Here is a 20,319-nt window from a genome sequence, read left to right as displayed (position 1 = left end):
AGTATACCTGAGTATATTTTACATAGCAGCAAGTAAATATCCAGCTTGAACAGTGTTAGTACTGATACTCAGATCAGACATGGTCTTTGGCAATTCCTTAAACTTCAAGAACTTTGAAACATGAGATGAGAGCACTTGAATTCCACAGACTTTTTCATATGTATTCCAGCTTGATACTTAATTTTATTTATTTTGTTAACCTGGCAGAATAATAACAAAAAAATTAAAAATCCAGAAGAGGGAGCCATGTTCTAGTCTGATTAGCACATCATCCTCAGAACTGTTAAAGCTCATCTGGATTCTGTATTTTTTTTTTACTTGTACAAGATAGAAATAATTCCATTTGACTTTCTCATGCTAGTTAGGAGAAACTCATTTATAAGCTAAGAATACCTGTTCAGTAAAAGACAGAAATGCAGATACCCCAACGCTATTGATGATACAATTTTCTAAAATTAGAAACTCAGCGCCTTTTTTGCTTCATTTTCCTACCTTTTATGCAAAAAAATTATTCCACATTTGTATGGATAAAAGTTCTTGATTGACAGCCTTGATGTACCGAGATCCATTTAGCCAGATAACGAGTGAAATACAATGTGCTGCATTTCCAGCTTCCTCATCAGGACTACTCCACATCAGGGGGCCTCATTTGTGCCTATGTAATTCCAACTCTCTAGAGAGCAACACAGCAGTTCATTTCTATACCCATTCAATCCTTCTGCTAAAAGCTGCCACTGAAAATGTCAGCTAATTCCAGCGAGGCTGGAGTGAGGGATGATGACACATCCAGCAGGAGCTGCCTTTCAGCCCCACTGCTCCCTGCCATTGTTCCACGGCTAGCTTGGATCTAGGAAGCCTAGCAGGTGGCCAACTAGACAACAGCATGAAAAATAGCTTCATATCATTTGTTATCTAGTTCCTGGGCTCCATTTTGGTTTTTGGTTTTCATCAGCTAAAGTGTAGAATGGAAAACCTTCTGAAATCTCTCTTGTTCTTTAACTTTTCTGTCCTCGTTTCCTGCAGTCAAATTTCATTCTCCATGGAGCAGGAGCAGAAAGCAGCCTGCAGCCAGCAGCTGAACGTGAGAACTCACACACATTAGCTTTCCAGGACAAGCTGGCAGCTGAGAACTGAAACAGTAGTATAGCAGGCTTCTAAATTGTAAATGTTAAAATCCTCAGAAAAGTAATTTTTAACTACTTGCAAAGGAAAAAACCCTCTATTTTGTAGAGAAAAATATCTTTGCATTATAATAAAGTAATGGCATAATCTGCAACTATAATAATAAAGACTGTCTCTCATGCTGTCAGCAGCTGCACACTTCACAGAATACAAGATACACAGATTTTCTGTGAAATTCTATTTTTTAAGATGCACCAAAATTTGTGCTTAGCTACCAATAACATTCTTAGTTCTGTAAACTGATTATACTGCATGTAGTGATAAACAGAGAGAACAATGGCTGCCAGAAGAGACTCATCACATTTCTGATGAGTAAACAAGACACTGAATTTGAGTTTGAAGGAAATTATCTACAAAGATCAGTAGCAACAGTCATAGAACAGTTTGGGCTGGAGGGGACCTTTAAAAGTTATCTAGTCCAACCCCCTGCAATGAGCAAGGACTTGAGCAGGTTGCTCAGAGCCCCATCCAGCCTGACCTCGAGTGTTTGCAGGGATGGGGATCCAGGGATCCCCACCTCAGTGTGTGTTTCACCACCTGCATTGTTCTGGTGCAGCACCAGGTTCTAGCTGATCACAGGGGAAAATGTGATTCATTCACCACAGCATCACACATTCAGGTGTAGAAAACAATGACTTTGGGGTTAGTTTTGTTTTCTGTCTTATCATTATCAAACCCACCAAACATTTACTGCTTGTTTTACTGCCACAATCACCAAAGTGATTGCTAAGGAAAATTGCTGAGAAAAGCAATTAAGGTCAGGCAAGTACATTGTTGATTAACATTTGATTGTACCTTAGTCTGCAAAGAACTTTCCTGAAGTCATTAAGTGCTGCTTTTTGAGGTGTATTAATACAGTAGAGAAAAGGTGGAAGAGTTAGGCTTGGAGGTGAATTATGGAGCATTTTGATTTATAACATTCTTTATCTGCTGCTGCCACTCCTCTAACAATACATTACAGAGGGTGGATTCACTTCTACATCTGTTTTTAATCATGATTCCTGATAACATTCCATTGTAAATGAAACTTGATTAGTCCTTTATATAAGGACTAATTAAGCCTGAGCTTCTCCAATTAAGTTGAACATCAGCTAAAGTGAGCAGTCCAACAGTCTCTGCTCATGTGGAAAAGAAATATTTTAAAGTCTTAGACTTTACAGCACCTTCCATTCTTCTCCCAACATCTTTATTTACTTTTTACTCTGCTTTCCTCTTCTCTACAACACATAAATAGGGAACAGAGAGGTTTGTGGGACATGGTGCTACAGGGGTGGTTGCTGTTAATATAATACAGCATCAGTGGAGTCTGAAAAGAATGAACACAAAAGCAGAATTAAACCAAAAAGTGCCCATGCACAGGCAGCTGTTTTGCAGGCATTTCCATCTACACACTCATACAGACAGGGAGGTGGGAAGTGGCAATGTGAACTCGTCCAAGAGATGTAAATATGTGAAGAAAAGAAAGCAAGGAAGAGCAGAAAACTACAGCTGAAACCAAAACACCAGAGCTACCCACAGAAAGTCTCCTTTCCTGGCAGATGCTTTTCACACCAACAACAAACACTCCATCCCTCCTGGGCTCTTCAGGGTTGGGTTTGGAGAGGGGTTTGTATGGTGTGGGGGCAAGGGATGGCTATCAGCCCTACAGGGCACACAGGTTCTGTCCTGGGGGACTCTGAAGCTTAACCCTGGGCTGGTCTGCTTTGGAGGCTCTGGCACATTAAAGACTATTGCTTAAAGATGAATCCCTAATGGCTGGCACAAGAAAAATCTGTTAGGAAATCTGAGATTCAACCCAAGGATGAATGGATTAACACAGATGTGGAGCTGCCATCAGTGCACCTGTGAAAGATGAGGGGAGAGAATCTCTGCTAATGGTTCATCAGACTTGGTCCTTCTGCTCCACCACTCTCTCCAGGAGTAGCTGAGGTACCAACATCCACTGCATCCAGTCATTCCACTGGGCTTTGGTGGCATTTTTCCCTGAAGTTTTACAGAAAATTTTATTCTCCTTAACTTCAGTCCATTTTAGCATCTCAGCATTTTCTGAGGTTATTAAAATTCCCTTCCTTCATTGGTATTATTCCCTGGAAAATATTTTGAGATTGAGGATCGAGAGATAGATAGATAGATAGATAGATAGATAGATAGATAGATAGATAGATAGATAGATAGATAGATAGATAGATAGATAGATAGATAGATGGATAGATAGAAGTATTCTTTGCTTCTCATTGAATCTTTACATTTCAAGTGTAATGTTGCTTCCTACTGCTTTAGTTGTTTAGTTTATTTATTTTACTTTAGATATGTCTTTAGTTGAAATGGAATTATCTCCTATAGACCCTGTTGAGCCCTTTATAAATGAAAAATGCAGAGAAGTCACACACTACTTTTCTGAAGAAACAGCCAGTCCACTGCTCAAGAAATAGAGACATACTAATTTTTATATATATATATGTATGTATATATATATATATATATATATATATATATATATATATCCCCTCTTACAAAAAGAGATACTCTAGATTTAAAATTAAAGGTGTGGTGCAATTGTGGGAAGCAGCATTGTTTTCTACTGAAATGTAGCTCTGCTAATTATCCAGATTACCACTATAACCACTGAAATAAAGACCATTTCAATAGTAGTTCATTCCCTCCTCAGATACATGTTCAAAATGAGATTATATTCTTTCCCTGTTAAAAAATAGTAAAGCATCTGCATCCTCAGAGACATCTTTTACACAAAAGCAAAGCCAAGGACAAGCCCAGTGTCTGCCTGCAGGGTTCTGAACCTGCTGCCACTGAGTATTTTCAGATAGTGCAACTCCAGTCTGCTTCTTCCATGCAGAAATGGCTTTGTGCTGTTCCCTGGATAAACTTCTATACCAAATAATTCACATTCTAGCTATGTAATCTTGAAGAGCTTTGGTGTTCTAGGCCAAAAATAGCTGCATTTAGCAGTTAATTAAATGATTCTGCATATGTCATCAGTGCCTTACAAGAGGTTTGATTACTAGATTTAATCTCTCAATACTTTGCAGAGTACTTTTTGGATTCAGTGTGTATTGTATACACATAATGACTTTGCTCTCCACACATTTTGTGAAATTTTTTTGGAAAAAATTAACGTATATTTAAATAGATAAATGAAAGGCATTGGAAAATACAGAGTGTTATTTGTATTATGCATCATTAGGGCTGTAGGCACTACCAGGCTTTTTCCCTCTCAATTTTTAAACATGGCATTCTGTCAAGACCTATTTAATCACCTTATTACTACCTATGGGGCTTTTTTTAAAAAACTCGTTTAGCTATTTTCACCTCCTTTGTAATTTCTTGTTTATTCAGTCTGTGGGTGTATAATTCTACAATTATTATAATGTTTCAAGTACATTAATTTATTCTGCATCCCCTTTCAGATATTAAAAAAAACCTACTCATTTTTTTAAGTCACCTTTTCTTCTGACTAGTCTTAGAACATTAAATTATTCCAAAGGAAGAGATTCTATATTTTCAAGGCAGAAATGAGTAGTATATTTGGGTACAGATTTTAATGTCAATCCTCTTTTCCACTTGCTCCTGACTTCGTGAGTAGTCTCACTTAACACAGGATAAAGATTTCTTTTTCAATTTGCATTAAATTCAAATTACTACTTAATTTGCAATTATTCAAGACAAAGAATTCAGTGTATATAAAGCAAAAGCGAATAGGAGAGTATTTTCATTGGTAACTTTTGCAAATTTGCTGCAATAAATCCCGCCCTTTCAGTTAGCATGATTCGGTGCTTTATAAGCAGGATTATGATCTGAAAATGTCCTTTGCTGTTGGGGCTGGGTTTGGGCTGGGAATATTGCAGTTAGGTTTGTCCATGCCGCTAAGCTCCCCCCGTGCTGTTCCAGGTCTGCGCGGAGCCATCGCCTTTGCGTTGGCCATTCGGGACACCAACTCGCAGCCCAAGCAGATGGTGTTCACCACTGCCCTGCTGATCGTCCTCTTCACAGTCTGCGTGTTGGGGGGATGCACAACCCCAATGCTCACCTGGCTGCACATCAGGTCAGTGCTGCACCAGCCAGAAGGGAACCCGGCACTTCTATTGATCCCTGCGGATCAGTCACCACATCCTTGCACTTTCTAATGCTTATCTGTGTGCTTTTTGTGGGCTTTAACGTGCACAAGGGAAGCATTTATGTACCTGTTAGAGGCTCCAGACCACAGGGAACACATTCTTCCTGAGTTTGTTATGGGTTTAGACGTAGGTCAGACACATCCTTATCTCCTAAGAGCTTGTTTCACTACTGCTCCTTTTAAACACCTGAATACACCTTAAGAGTGTCCTCCTTGCTGCTGAATAAAGAACTGTGCAGTTATTACACAAACTGTAATAAGTGGTGTATTTCTGATTATAATCAGAATATGATGGGAAAATCTTCCTCCACTGCTGCCTTATTCAGGCACTAATTTATTATGCATTGTTTTATATATTCTTCTTCACTATATTATTTTTAAATTATTTCATGGTCACTTGTATTCACAGAGAGTAATGAATGACAAGGGAGGTTAAATGACAAGAGAGAGGGAAATAGAAAACTGGAGTAAAAAGGATTGAGTTTAAATGCAGTGTCCTTCCAAATGTGGTTTTTTTGAAACCCAGCTTCTAATAATGAGTGTACTCATGCTGGTTATTGATTCTGGTTACTTCCCAATCCATTCAGAACTCCCTACTGTGATTTGCAAGATCACCACAGAAAACCTCAGTATCGAGCTAGGCCTTCAATTCACAATTCCTTATCATTTATTCTATATATAGCATATGTTTTCCTTGTTTACAAAATGATATCTGATTACAAGCCTTCATGTCAGACTTGCTATAAAATAGCAGCTGAAGATAACCAAATTGGGGCTTTTACAAAGAGTATAGATAAAACTTGCAGACAAAATAAGGACTACAAGTAAAAGTGTACTGGATAAACATAAAATGGACATAAAACATAAACATGCACAAGCATCCATGTACAGTGTGGAAGTTTTCTATTTCTGTGACAGTTTGATTCTTCTTCATGACATGTCTCATGTCCTATAATGTCAATTAAGGCTATTACAGTTTGGATACACTGGCACTATCAGTCATCATTCTGAGATTTGCCACTTTTTCCACTGTCAGTCAGGAAGAGTTTTTCATTGTGGCAGTGGAAATGTGGGTGAGGAAGAGCTTTCTCATTAGATCATGGGGAGCAAATCAGTCTGGGTTTCTATAATAGGAGATAAGGAATAATGCTGAGAATTCAGCAAGGGAAAAAGGCTGTGAGCAGGAGTCAATGTGCACTCTGAGAGCTTGGATCACTACATGCCCCTCATGGTTTAGCTCTCTAGGAATTTTTTAAATTAAGATTGTGAAGTGCTTTCACTAAAAAGCGATTGAATTGGATGCAATGGCAATTCTTCTGCTACTTAGTGCTACCCAGAGCTGCAAAGCCCCCAAAGACCACAAGTGAGGGGCTGTTAATAACTCTCATATTAACTGTTTATGCTGTTCAATGCACATGCTTCTTTGTCTAGCCTCTTGTACAATGGATTTCACTAAATACACTGAGAGTAGACAATCATTATTGATTTGAAATGCTCGTCTCTGAGGATTTCCTCTGAATCCCATGAGATCTGCCAGACATTTTTACCAATGAAATTAATTGGGTTTGTAATCAGGATATAGATTTTCCTACTACAAAGCTATTAGGTTCATAATTTCCACTTAATTTCTTGATATTGGAACGTACATCTTCATAAATTATGAGGAGGTCAAATTGAGATAAAATTTTAAATAGACATCTTTAATTACAAATGTATCTTGAGGCTCTGATTTTTCCTTCTAGTGAAGATATTTAATTGTCTTTATAATTTATTACACCTCAATGTGGATTTTTGTCCTTAGCTACCAGCATTTGTCTTTTTAGTCTTAAGTAATTTCTCTAAGTAATTGTATTTAAAGGTGGTGGTAATTCATGACAATTGACACTTGTGTGGATTCTGGCACACAAGTGCCAGATGAGTTTGCTGAGGAAAGTTATGGAGCAGTGGCAAATGACACCAACTTGCTTAGTGTAGACCCCAGCATGCTGGCACCTGTGCCTGAACAGCAATTCTGAGCTGCATCTATCCCCATGATTCCTAAGAAGAAAAAGATGGTCTTTTTCAAGCTAGTTTGGAGGGTACAGCTCACAAAGCCAAGGGAAACTGCATTACAAATAGAAAAATAATATTATTGTCTCTGAAGAGATTTATTGGAGTGGGTTTGGGTGTCATCAGTTACAGGAAAAAAAAGGGATGAAGCCAGGGAAATGCTGCAACTATGGCCATGAGCACAGGAGAGGGGGCCTGTCTCACAGCAGCCCTTTGTGACCAGCTGATATGAATGTACCTCAGGCTCCTTCCCAGGGCACTTTGAAACTCTTCTGTGATTCCCCAGTGCTCCAGGGAATCAGAACTACCAATACTGGTCAAATCCAAAGCACAGTGCTAGCTGAGTTAATCTAAACAACTAAAGTTATTCACCTTATCAAAATAAAGTGCTTACGGGAAAATAAAAATATGTGAATGGTCGCAGTGTCTACACTGGCTTCCCTTACATAAACTACAAGTTGCTGCGGAGGTAAAACTTTTCAGGAGAGGTCAAAAACAGCACAATCAAGCAAATAACAGTCCCAAGCAGAGTGTGCTTCTTTTGCCAATCTTTTTGTCATAAAATGATTATCCTGCAGATAATGTATTTAATTGAACTGGGAGCATTCAGAGACTAATAGAGAGGAGCATGTGATTTCTGAATCCATTTGGATGGATTGAATCTTATTCACATGCACTGTTTTGTGTCCCCTCTCCCTGTGTGAAACAGGCTCCAGTTCCCATCATTAGTTCAGGAAATGCAACTCTAAACTCCTCAAGGTTCATCAACTCAGCCTTATCCCAGAGATAAATGCTTGAGTTTATATGGTACAGACCAACTTACCAGTTTTGATTTAAAACATAAATAAATCTATCACCCTTTCAGTTCAAGATATGTAAAAATAACATAAATCAGAAAGAATTCACACCAATCTGTTTACCTTTTGCTCTGCCATAATCTATTACAGTGTTAGGGCAGAAGACAGCACTCAGATCTGTACAGTGTTTTTGCTGTATATTATTGCCCACATATTTACCATGTTTCAATCATTTATTGCATTCTCCATAATTTACATTGTGAAGTTCTCATACCAGTGACCAGGACTCTTGGTGTATAAGGAAATGGAACAATGACAATTTTAAAATAAGAGTAGGAATTAAACTTCTGCTGAAAAAAATCAATCTTTGTCTCCATAATAACTGGAATTCCCATAATTTTCCCCCTCTCCTCACAGCAATAGCATCAATCCACGCTTTTCTTTTTCAGTTAAAATTTGATGTAACATAAATATAATTTGTCATTCTATTTTTAGAGAAAAGATTAGAATGTGTCCTCAGCGATAACTACCAGTTGATTTATTCCAGGAATATGTATGTCTTATACAACACTTGTGAATTGTTGCTAAAACATGTAGTAAGATACACTATCAAAATTAACCATGTGCTACAGAAAAAGGCTCAACTTCCATCTCCCATTTAATGCAGCAACATCAATCAGCTGTGCACAAGAAACAAGCTAAGAGCTTTTGTAAAACAAGTTTAAATGGATCCCAGGAATTCACTAAGTTTAATAAGAATTCTTGTTCCCTTTATTTAACAAATTAATTATATTAAAATATATATTCCTACTTTATCTTGAATCTAAGAAAAGTTCTTAAAGGAAATATGACCTGCTAATAACAGAATTTATGTCTAAATGTGTCTATATGTCAAAACACAGTTTTAAAACAAATCCATACCAATAATTCTCATTTTACTACTGCATTTACTTATACACAGCAGCCTTCAAAACGAGTCTTAAAATTCTTGGCAAAGACTGAATATTTCTTAACTTTGTTCTAAAAGAATGAAACATAGACTTTTGGAAATGTCTTATTTATTTTGGCTGTCTCCTTTCTAAACACCTGAAACTGAGTTTCGGGGAGTGTTGAGTGCTCCCTTTCTGAAAATGAGGTCGTATTTATTTAAAAGTTCCCAGTTGTCTGGTGCAGTAACTTAGCCCTTCCCAGCACAGGAACACGTGCACGGGGTTTACAGCATTATCACTGCCATGCTGACAGCAGAACTGCCTGCACCACCTTCCTAAATAATTCATTGTCTTTTGACTTATCTGAGAGTTGTAACAGGAAAAAAATTGCTTTTACTCCCCATGTGAAAGGACTATAATATTCAGTTCTTGGCAGACAATGAATAAACCTGGATCAGCATGTGAGAATAATTTCATAATACATCAACACCAAAACAGAGATAGCCATTTAAATTCACAATCAAATTGAACTGTTCAATAAATGTGCCTTCAGAGAGGTTGAGCATTACTTGCTAATACTTTTGGATATATGATTCCCTTCATACCCCATACTCTGATTAAAAATAAAGAGCTACATTTTACAGTAAATCTGCACTGAGAGGTTTGAGGATAAAGGATTCTCCTGACAGGCAGAGCAAAAATTCCAAGCTGTTAATAAAACATGTCCTATAAAAGCATTGTGCTAGGTATTAGATCTTGTTTGTTTATCATCACCTTCTGTGTAAATGTTTGTCAAGGGATTTCCAGACTCTTTGTGAATCTCTTTGCAGCAGTTATTCAGTTAACAAGAAGAATTTAATTCCATATTCTAAATAAATACTAAGCAGCACTGAATGGTAACTTCTACTACTGTGCCTATCTGGTCATTGCTGTTGGTAAATGTATTTTAGAAAAGAACTGTCTGTGTGCCTGGCTGCCCTTAAAATCACACCATTTCTATTCACCTGAAACTTCAGTTCCAAATATCCAACTTTCTATAGATACTGAGGTTTGGCATACCCCATTTTTGGGCAGTGGGATGAAATGCTGTGACTTGACTGTGTATGACTATAGTTGTCTACCACAAAAAAACAAAACAAAACAAAAACAAACAAACAAACAAAAAAACTGTTTAGTAGAATATGATTCTGTGTTTATCTCAGCCCTCTAACATCTAGTTATAGACTGCTGAAAGACAGAACTTAATGACAGAGCAACCACAGTAACAACATGATCTTGGCCAGGATTATAGCACTACTGCTTCAGCAGCAAAAATATTCTTTTCGTTGTTCCCAAACTCTATAGCAGCCTTGCCTGTGTTTGGCTGTGTTCAAAGGGGTGCTGCAGAAAGGCACTGGATGGAATGGTCTCCTGACAGGTGATCTGGGCAACGAGGCTGCTAAGGCAAGGAGGAATGATCCTCTGGCCTGGTTAAGAGAAGCCTCAGCAGAATTTTGTGCTGCATCTCTGAGTGCTGCTCTGCTCATGGAGCATGAGACAGCACATCTCCTTGCAGCCATTCCTTATGAGCTAGAGTCAAACTACAGTTTGATCTCTAGTGCTTCTCACTTATTCCTAAATTAATGAAACACATCTTGGCTTTCCTTTCTCCTTCACATTGGCACACAAGCATTAACACTTCCTGAAACATGGCTAGTCCATGAGGAACTCTGAAGATACCAGCCAAGTGTGAGTGTACATACCTTCAGATGATCCATAATTCAATACTTAGAAATTATTATGGACCTTATTATTTGTTTTGCTTGTATTCCTTTGAACATATTTTTCTGTCACCATTTTTCAGGAAGGAAAGTCAATTTGGAAAAGAAGGTTTAGCTAAATGTTTTCTCCTGGCCCTGGGAGGTTCTCTCTTCTATAACCATATTCCTTTGGGTCATGTTTCCTCTAGAGTCCTGGAAAACAGATTAGTTGAACTGAAGCATCTGTTATTTACTGCTGAAAACAGAATCTTCAACTGTAATTTGTGAGTGACCACAACATAGAGATGAACGGTGCAATTAAAGGCAGAATATTTTCAAGCACGGTTGTATTTCTGTGCACTTTGTACTTGTTATTATTTTGTTTTGTGTTTAGAACAATCATAATCAGCCTAACTGGTGTTCACTCTCAGTAACAAATATAGCTCCAATAAACAAAGTTTGATCTCGTTTGCAGGGTCATATCGCTCTTTAGCTATGGTACAGTATGTATTTAAATGACACTGCAATAAACACTCCTGTTGAGAGGCCAATCTCAGCCAAGTCTCTTCAGCTTGCTGAGGTTTTTTTCACCCAGACACACTTTCAAGAGAAATCACATTGTCTTTGTCTGGAAAAGGATTTAATCCTAAAAAAACCCCTCTGGAATCCAGAAACAGCTGTAATTTAGTGTAACAAGTCTAACCATAAATGCTACAACTATTTTTAATGCACTGTCCTTAGCTGGCCAACTATCTTCTCCTGTGAACACCTACAGGACAATCTTCTGCCTGGCATCTTTTATACTGATTAATAGTTTGAATATTCCTGCATTACCACTAATGGCATATACATAAGAAAACATGTAGCTGACCCCCAGGCTCTCCTCAGCATTAGGATAATACTGATCAATGTGCAGACTTTCAGGTCACAAAATCTACCCTGCTGTTTAAAAAGTATTTTTCACCATTGTGAAGAACACCTTGAAAATTATTCAAGTAAAACTAAACTAACAAGGAAGCTTTCATGTGTTCATGGACAGCCCACAACAAAGGCTCAGAGGAAATGCTGTCCCAGCGTTATTGAAGGTCAAGGCACATTGTTTTGCTGAATGAGCTCCATCATTGTTCACACACAATATTCTGGGTACAACAGAAAAGCAGTAATTTGGGATTCACTTAGGAAACTGCATGGCTGCCAGCCATTCTCTGTCTACCCAGTAACTCACCTACCCAGCAGGGTGGGGAGCAGCTGGTCCAGGGAGACTGTGGAAAAGGCAGAGTTTTGACTTCAGCTATGGGACATAGAGCCACTATAAATAACTATCAGCAATTTCAAATTTAGCCAAGAGATTATTGTCATTCAGCATTTGAATAATCTGCATGGTAATGTATTGATTACTTGTGATATGGGTAACAGAGAGCAGAACATCAGATTCTGGTTTATCACTTTGTTCCCCTTGATCCCCTGTAATAGCACAGACTAAAATATTGGGTTAGAACCGAGTCAAGGATCTTTTTTTCAATACAAAAACATTGCTAGATGTGATACTTTTTCTGTGGTTGGTGGTTTTCGCCACCAGTTCTGGATTTGTGGGTATGTAAGCATTTCATGTGTGTGTAGTAACTACAAGAAATAGCAAATGGTTTGGAGTTCCTGACTGAAGTCATATTAGAAAGGCAATCTGCTTCAAACCCAGAGGAGTTCAACATCACACATGAAATTATCTTTGAAAAAAGAAAACATTTCTTGGGTGACACCCACAGTGAAAGGGTTAAGATGATAGCTGCTTTTCTAATGGCAGCTAGAGCACGATTAGCCTGGGAAATGCTATAAATCAAGAAGCACTATAAAATGGGACATTAAATGTATTGGATGTTATTATAAAAAAAAAAGAAATTGGATAATTTCCTTTCATTTCTATCTGAAAATGAGAAATCATCCAGGTAATGAATCTCAGTGATCTCCTGAAATGTCTGTCATTTATTTGCAAGGTACTTCTCAGCAAAGATAAGGTGTGCATTTGATCTCTCTCAGTTATTCACCACAGCATTTTGCCTGAATGGCACTAAAAAGATTTATAAACATTTGTGCTTGATAACAAAATAGAAGACTAAAATACAAAGGACTTGGGCTTTCTGACTGCAAATGTGAAGGCAGTCCAGGGCAGATGTTGAATAGGAGATTTTGGAATGCAGCTGTGACTTGTGCATGACTTGTACATGATTTCAGCTATCAGCTCTGTTGGTCTTTATTGGCCAGAGGGGTCTAATTTTGAGCACAGTCTCCTAACAGGGCAGACAGTTAAATCCCACCTCACACAGCTTGTATTTCTAGCTCCACATGGCTATTGAGAACAGAAAAAGAAAGATATGAAAGATACACTTTTGTTGCTAGAATATTTGGTACAGGAGAGAAGGAAAATTACACAATAAACGATTCATACCTTTTAGTTTACTAGCAACAAATGGTAAGATGAACTTTCCACAGGCCAAAAACCTTGAACAGTTCCAGAAAACTAGAAATAAATCTATGCTTTGGAATAGAATCCATCCAGCTGGATTTGTGTCAGTTAAACAATTTGTTTATCCTATTTTAAAATACTGTTGCTTTGATATGTCTGAGTATGCTAAGAAAGTGTTCTTCCATCTAATGCAATAATTTTTTCTCCCATTAAAATTTTTCTCCTTGTCATATAGAAGGTAACTGCTATGTGGCAGTCAACATGATGAAGTTCTTCAAGATAAAAATAAAGAATCAAACAAATCTATCTGGAAATAGTTCTAGGGAACATCTTAATTATTTAGAACTTTGGAATGACACTGATGATTTATTGCTTTCTACCAAAATATCCCAAATTAATCTGGAGCTCTAACTGCTCTGTCAGAATTAAATTGGTGCAAGCATAAACCCAGTTTATTTCAAATATATGTCAAACCTGTGTCACTTGAAGATAAGAAGAAGGTACAGTAAATTGGTTGAGCCCTTAAAAGTTTGGTATAAATAGGTGGTATCAAACTGGGCTCTAGAAAAAAGGATCACATCTAATATGATGAATCTTATGGTCCTGGTCTGTAAGTATCGAACAAGATACTGCTTAATTCTTTATTTTATTGGTCAGAAATGGTTGCTTTCTGCAAAATTAGTGCTCTTAAAACTCAGTGAACTTTCATATTTTAAGAACTGATACTGATAGGACAGTGATACTGTCAGCTGGACTAAAAAAATAGAAGGGCTTGGAATTAATGGTTTTCACATTTGTTAGTTTGCATAATTTCCATTTGTCCTTCTGTTTTTCTTGACTAAGAATACTAGAATATTATCACCAAGAAAATATGAAATGAATGTTTCATTTAGAAGGGATAAAAGTTTTCAGCATGGGTTAAAATATCATTTCAGTATGAAAAAACCCCAATTTTTTTCAAACTTTTTCACGTTTTTTAAGCTTTCCTGTGGTTTTACTTCATGCTATCAAATATTCCACAAAACCATGTCATTCCATTTTTAAACTCTACACAAAGAAAAAACCCCAAAACATATCTTGTGTCTTCCAACAATAATAAAGGTGCTAACTGGGAAGATTTGGGGTCTTACAGGCCCTAAGGGACTTATGCAACATATGGACTGTGACATAAATATTCCAACTAAAAAATAGTGATCCTAAACAATAAAAACATTGCTGGGTACATCTGGGTTTGCAGAGGAACTTTGTGACAGAAGAGAACTGTGACTTCACCTTTCATGAAACTCGCAGTTCTCGTGAAACATTCCTCTGGAAATTCTGAACTTTGTGTTCTTTTCTGAAATGTAGAGTGGAAGGACAGGTCTGGCATGCTTGATAACAAGCCTATCAAATTGTTCCAGAATTAGTTCAATGTGAAAAGTTAATTAAAGCAGATATTAAGTAATAAAGGCTCTGTGTGGCAATCTGGGCTTTTAGCTTTTAATAAACAGATAACTACAGTGTAATGGACTTTTGTAGAGTGAGATATCAGAAACCTCCCAACAGTGACTGGCTGGTCAGTACATCGATGAGCTTTGAATGAGAAAATTAGCTCTTATCTCAGCAAGAAGTGCTTGATTTCAATGTCCTTAAAAGTATATTCTGCTTTTGCATTCTTTACTTCTTCAAACAGATACACCATTTTGTTATAGTGACAAATAATATATAAAGGAATCTTGAAAGCATACATACAATTCTGGTTTTATAAATCCAAAATATTTTCTGTGCAAATAAATATACAGAAAAGATGTTTGTACAAAAATCTATATATCAGTGCTGTTTATGTGAAATACCCAAACAGGAATCCTAAAAACCACAGCTTTACTGATCTAATCTCACAAGTAGACAGGGTGTTGTATAGGGTGACCTTGGAGCTACCCAGCTGTCTTTGCTATTCACTTCTTCATGAGCATTAGGCCTGGTCAGAAATTACAGAGTGGGTTCAGGGAGTCTGCCTGCATCTTGATCTGAGTCTTAATCAGTCCCTGAGCTTTTCTAATCACTACCCAAAGGATCCCTACAAAAGCCATGGCAGCCTGTTTCCCATCTAGACACAGCAGCAGCACAGCCCTGCTCTCCCTCTTGCCTGTATGGGTTTGATGGTTTGCTTCCTCTGCCTCATTCAGTACCTTCCACCCTTCTGGAAGGATTCTATCCCAAACCTTGCCAAATCTGCATGTGGATGCATATGCATCATAAGGTGAGGAAAAGAGAGAAGTTAGAAAATAATTCTAGTTCACCAGAAAATGAAATCAAATTATTGTGTAGACTGGTGGCTAATGTGTTCACTAAGGAGGTGTCAGCTTCTGTCCAAGCAAGCATTTCTATTCCATTTAAATTGAGTTATCAACTAAAAAACAGTCATCTTCTGCAGAGGAAAGTTCAGAACCCAGGTTTTCCAGTACCCTTTTCAGTAGTCTACAGAAGATTGACTGCTCACTTGCTTTCTGATCTAGTAACCCTTACATATACACTTGAATTTGAATTCTGTTGTCTCAGCATAATTCCAAAAGATAAGTCTGCAGCCAATGTACTTTCTTATTTGTGCTCAATGCAATATTAGGAAAAGAGACATTGAATTCTCTGTCAGAGCATTTACTTGTATTGCCTTGTGACTTTGAAATCTAAGTCATAATAGATGTGTGCCACATTTCCTTACATTGAAAATCAGAATTATAAATAAACTCTCTAAATTAGATTAAGCAAATATTGATACAATTTATTACAAATATCTCAACTTGTGTGTCCCAGAAAGGAGTAATGATACATTTTAAAAAGTAAAATTAATTAATATTTTCTTTGTTTCACAAAAGAGAAGAAGTCTCTTGCCTTTCCAGATATAGATGTGGCAAATGCTTTAATTGTGGGCTTGGCAGTGCTGGGTTAATGGTTGAACTCGACAATCTTAAAGGTGTTTTCCAGCCAAAATGATTCTGACAATCTATGGGGAGTTTTAGGCATTAGACTTGCCTTTCAGCTCGGAACTTTACTGGCTCTGCTCAGTAAGGTAGGAACCTCAAGCCAATACCAAAAATATCACATATTTATAAATACACAGACAGAAATATCACATTGCCTGAAGTCACTGGCCACAGAGAAGTACTGAGAGCCCCAGGGAAGCCAAGTGGCAGTGGAGAAATGGGGACAGAGCCTTAGCTGGTACAGGCTGTCATAATGACATTCATTTATTTCCTTGGCCTGTAGGCAGAAGTATACTATGCTTTCAGAATGCCTGATCAAGGCAATTTCTCACTCTACTTTCTCACTTTGTCTCTTCTTAATCTCATGCAAGCTATTGCTTTCCTTGTCATCACAGCTAGAATTCAGATGTTGGCTCATAATTACTGCACACAGCATTTTATTCTTATTTTTACAAGAAGGCAATGGAAATGGAGCCCTTTTCTTAACTATGATGCAGCAAACACCTCCCAACACACTACAAAGCAACACAAGAAGCTTAAATAAAAGTATGAAACTTTACAGCACACTCCCTTTCTCATCCTCCCAGCACTCCTTTTCCCCTACACTCCTTTTAAACTTCAACTGGGTGCTTCAGGATTATTGCTCAAGCCTTATATGGCTATAGAGAGAAGACAATATAAAATTTAAATTAAAAACCCCAAACACTAGAAACTTTGAAGTGTCTTCAAATGCACTTGTGAAAATGGAAGCTTTATTTAATTAAAATGAAAGTGTTTTACCAGTGTTTCCCAATTAATAAGTACCATTCAACAAAGGGGTGATTAACTTTCCTCCTGCGTGCTCATGAAAGGCTTGCAAGGACTGGTGCAGGCAGTATTAAAAAAAAAAATCTCAAAACTGTACATGTTTGTGAGAGAGCCCCCAGCAAACAAGACAAAAATGCCAATTTGGTTAATTACCAAAAGAAAATTAGGAAATTTTTTACTTGAGATCAACAGAATTAGCAGAATCAAGAGGTTTGCAGCCCCATTTGAGTTGCTGACACAAAAGGAAAAAGCCAGCATTGAAATGTGAAACCTTTGCTTTGCCTGAATAAGAATGTTCAAATGCAAAACAAATGCCTGATATTTCCTCAACTCTCCTGAATATAATGTAACTCAAAACAAAAACATGTATACATTGAATTTCATCTCTGTTAGGCACCTACCTGAGCTTCTGGACCATTTACATTCCATTTAAGATCTTATTCGCTCCAAATAAATGAATTTTTCCCAAGTCATACATATTTAGAAATGCGAGTAAAAACAAATCAAGAAAAAAGTGAGTAAAAACAATTTAAACAACTGCAAGTCTAGCATTTGTATTTAGTGTATTTTCTAAACTCTGCAAAGGGCCTTTGCACACTGTGAAATATGGCCATTTCCTACAGTTCTTGATAAACACAGCAACTAACTTACAAGTGTCTATCTTCATTGGTGGTGGTGTACAAGTAAAAGTCATCTGCAAACTGAAAAGGAAACAAATCCCTGAACAGCACTGTCCCAAAGCCACGGCTGCTGCTCCATGGGCCCTGTGACACTGGCAGGTCTGACAGTTTTGCATGAAATCTGGTCCAAACTTGGCAACTGCACCAGAAAAAGCTTTTTTTCCCTCTGAAACCTCTGCAGCTCAGGGGGTTGGAGGATGTCTGTGAGCATGCACAAATGCACATTTATGTCAGTAATAGCTTTGCATTGCCTCACATTGCAAGCAGTGCAAATACATACATCATAAATAGATCAGTATCTGTTTTAGATACAGTAAGTTTTTGTATGAATGGCCTAAATATTATTTTAAACAGTCACAAAAGATCTAAATGTATTGCTTGAAACTGGTAAGGATGACCAAGTTTCTTAAGGAAGGATTATATTGCAAAAACAAATTTTAAATCAACAGAAATCTGCACTGTCTAAACTAAATAGTGCAATTATCATGAAATTAAAAAAAACGTGGAACAGCATAAACACTAGATAAAGGGAATCACACTTTTCCAGCACTTCTACAGTCACTCTGTCAAAAACACTATTGTGCATTAATTGATATTTGCTATATCAGGAGGATATAATGTATGTAGGTTTGAGTTTTTAAGTGGTATGGTAAAAAATTAAATAAAATGAGTGTCTTTGAGTCATTATTTTATTCAATGTTGCTGAGAAGTAACGTGGTTGAGAAGAAATGCAAAGTTAAATTTTCCATTAAGCACTGTCTTAGAACATTGCCTTCAGAAAAGACACTACTGTTCATCCTGCTGTATTTAAAGGGGCTTTAAAGGGTTTTGACACAAACATGCACAGGTGTTACTCTGCTATTTAAAAGAAAGGCTAACAATTAGCACTGTGTGCATCAGACAATGAAAATTTAGGCAAAACTCTGTTTAGGTACCTGACATTTTCCTGAGTCTGAGCCCTTTTTCCTAGATAAGGAAACACAGAAGGATCCTATCAGTGCTTACTCAGGTTATGCACTGCAGCATCTCTGCCTGTGAGCAGAGTGACCTCAGCTCTACACACCCTCGTGCTGCATGGAGTTGACAATTCAGAAACGCCATTTGGATTTAATCTTTGATTTTAGAAAACAGTACAGTGTATCTTATATGGTATACAGGAGAATATACCTTCAACCTGCTCTGTGCAGCCCTGGGTCAATCCATCCATGCAAGTCCTTTCTATAATTCCCTGCTGTTCTGACCATTTCACACAGAGCTTAGGTGAACACATTTCAAAGCAGGAGTTAAATATGATCTTAAACAGTGCAGTTGATTTACAAACTTCTTGTGAAAAGAGCAGCCTGAATGGGCAGATGGGTGATAGCTTTAGTGGCACCAGATCTCAGCGTGTTTTGGTTGTAATGTGCATTAAGCTTGACCATGTTCACTCTTCCCTTACAATGGCTCTGTGCACAACTGCTCCCAGCACTGCCTTCATATGATAAATTTCAAATGTCAATGCAAGAGATGAAGCACATGATATATTTTTCTCCATGCCATGAGCCCAGGGAACTTAGAGTTGGCCATCTCATTATTTAGACTAATGCCTCAGGAGGATTTAATGTTTTACTTTGGGTTAATCACATTAGCAATAATATAATGCATCTACCATGGCCTGGGCTTCTTTCCAACACTGTGCTGTTTATGTTCAAGGAAAATAAAGGAGCAGACACCTAAAGTGATTCAGAGAACAAACATTTTACTGCTCTAAAATTCATTGATATAATTCACTGGAGGGAACTGCTTTTTCTGAGCCAGAAATTGACTAATCTCATCTATAGGATTTTGTCAAAATACATCTACGTGCAGTTTCTCTTCCTCATACAGATCTTCTGTAAAACCAGTTCTCATTTTTCCAAGCTGAAAAAGTTTATTAGTAGCCTAAGTAAGACACCAACAAAACAGCCTAATTCCTTAATTTTTTTTGCTTTTAAAGCTCCAATCATCTTCGTGGTGTTCATAAAAGTAGCAGTTAGGATATTTACCATGTGCAAAAATGATACTCTTTGTAATGCAGTGGTGTTTCTGTCTTTTTGCATTAACTGAAAATGTATTTTTAATAATGTTCCAGGAATTTATTTTTATTAATACATTTCCAATATTGTGTACAGAGCATTTGAGCTGTAGACTTCCTCACAGCATGGGGAGAGGCATGGTAATAGTAATGAAATTCTTAAAGCACATGGAGGCAGATCAATATTGTGTTTTCTTCACTGCTTCTTATTGAAAAGATGATACACAGATGCATCTGTGTGTCTAAACCTCTCCATTTGCAACATCTTAAGTTAAAGCAAAAAAAGCACCTGCTGTCACCAGCAGCTCCTTAAGACATGTAGGCTGGGGTCAGTCCCAGTAGGTGTTATTGAAAATACAAGATCTTTGACTTGAAGTAATGGAAATCAAAATGTATCTGCCCCTCTTTTTTTTTTATTCCCCCCAAACGATAAAGATTTTGGATGGGATGCATCACAGTCACCTCATGACAACCTTCCCACACTGTGCTGTGATTCAGTATCTCAAAGGCTCACCTTTGTCAGGATTATC

The 20,319-nt window shown here is 37.5% G+C and overlaps 1 protein-coding gene across 3 annotated transcripts in view; it reads left to right on the top strand.

Annotated features, from left to right (window-relative positions):
• Window positions 1–20,319, top strand: part of SLC9A9 (solute carrier family 9 member A9) — a 174,901-nt gene that overhangs the window by 100,241 nt on the left and 54,341 nt on the right. For all 3 annotated transcript variants that reach the window (XM_014877880.2, XM_014877882.2, XM_088170805.1), the window contains exon 12: window positions 5,089–5,242. In XM_014877880.2, coding sequence (XP_014733366.2) covers window positions 5,089–5,242 — 154 coding nt within the window. The remainder of the gene's footprint in view (window positions 1–5,088; window positions 5,243–20,319) is intronic.

Source organism: Sturnus vulgaris, chromosome 10 (assembly GCF_052056855.1).
Source record: "Sturnus vulgaris isolate bStuVul1 chromosome 10, bStuVul1.hap1, whole genome shotgun sequence".
In the NCBI taxonomy this organism is placed as follows: Eukaryota; Metazoa; Chordata; class Aves; order Passeriformes; family Sturnidae; genus Sturnus; species Sturnus vulgaris.
This window is presented reverse-complemented; position numbering and strand designations above follow the sequence as displayed.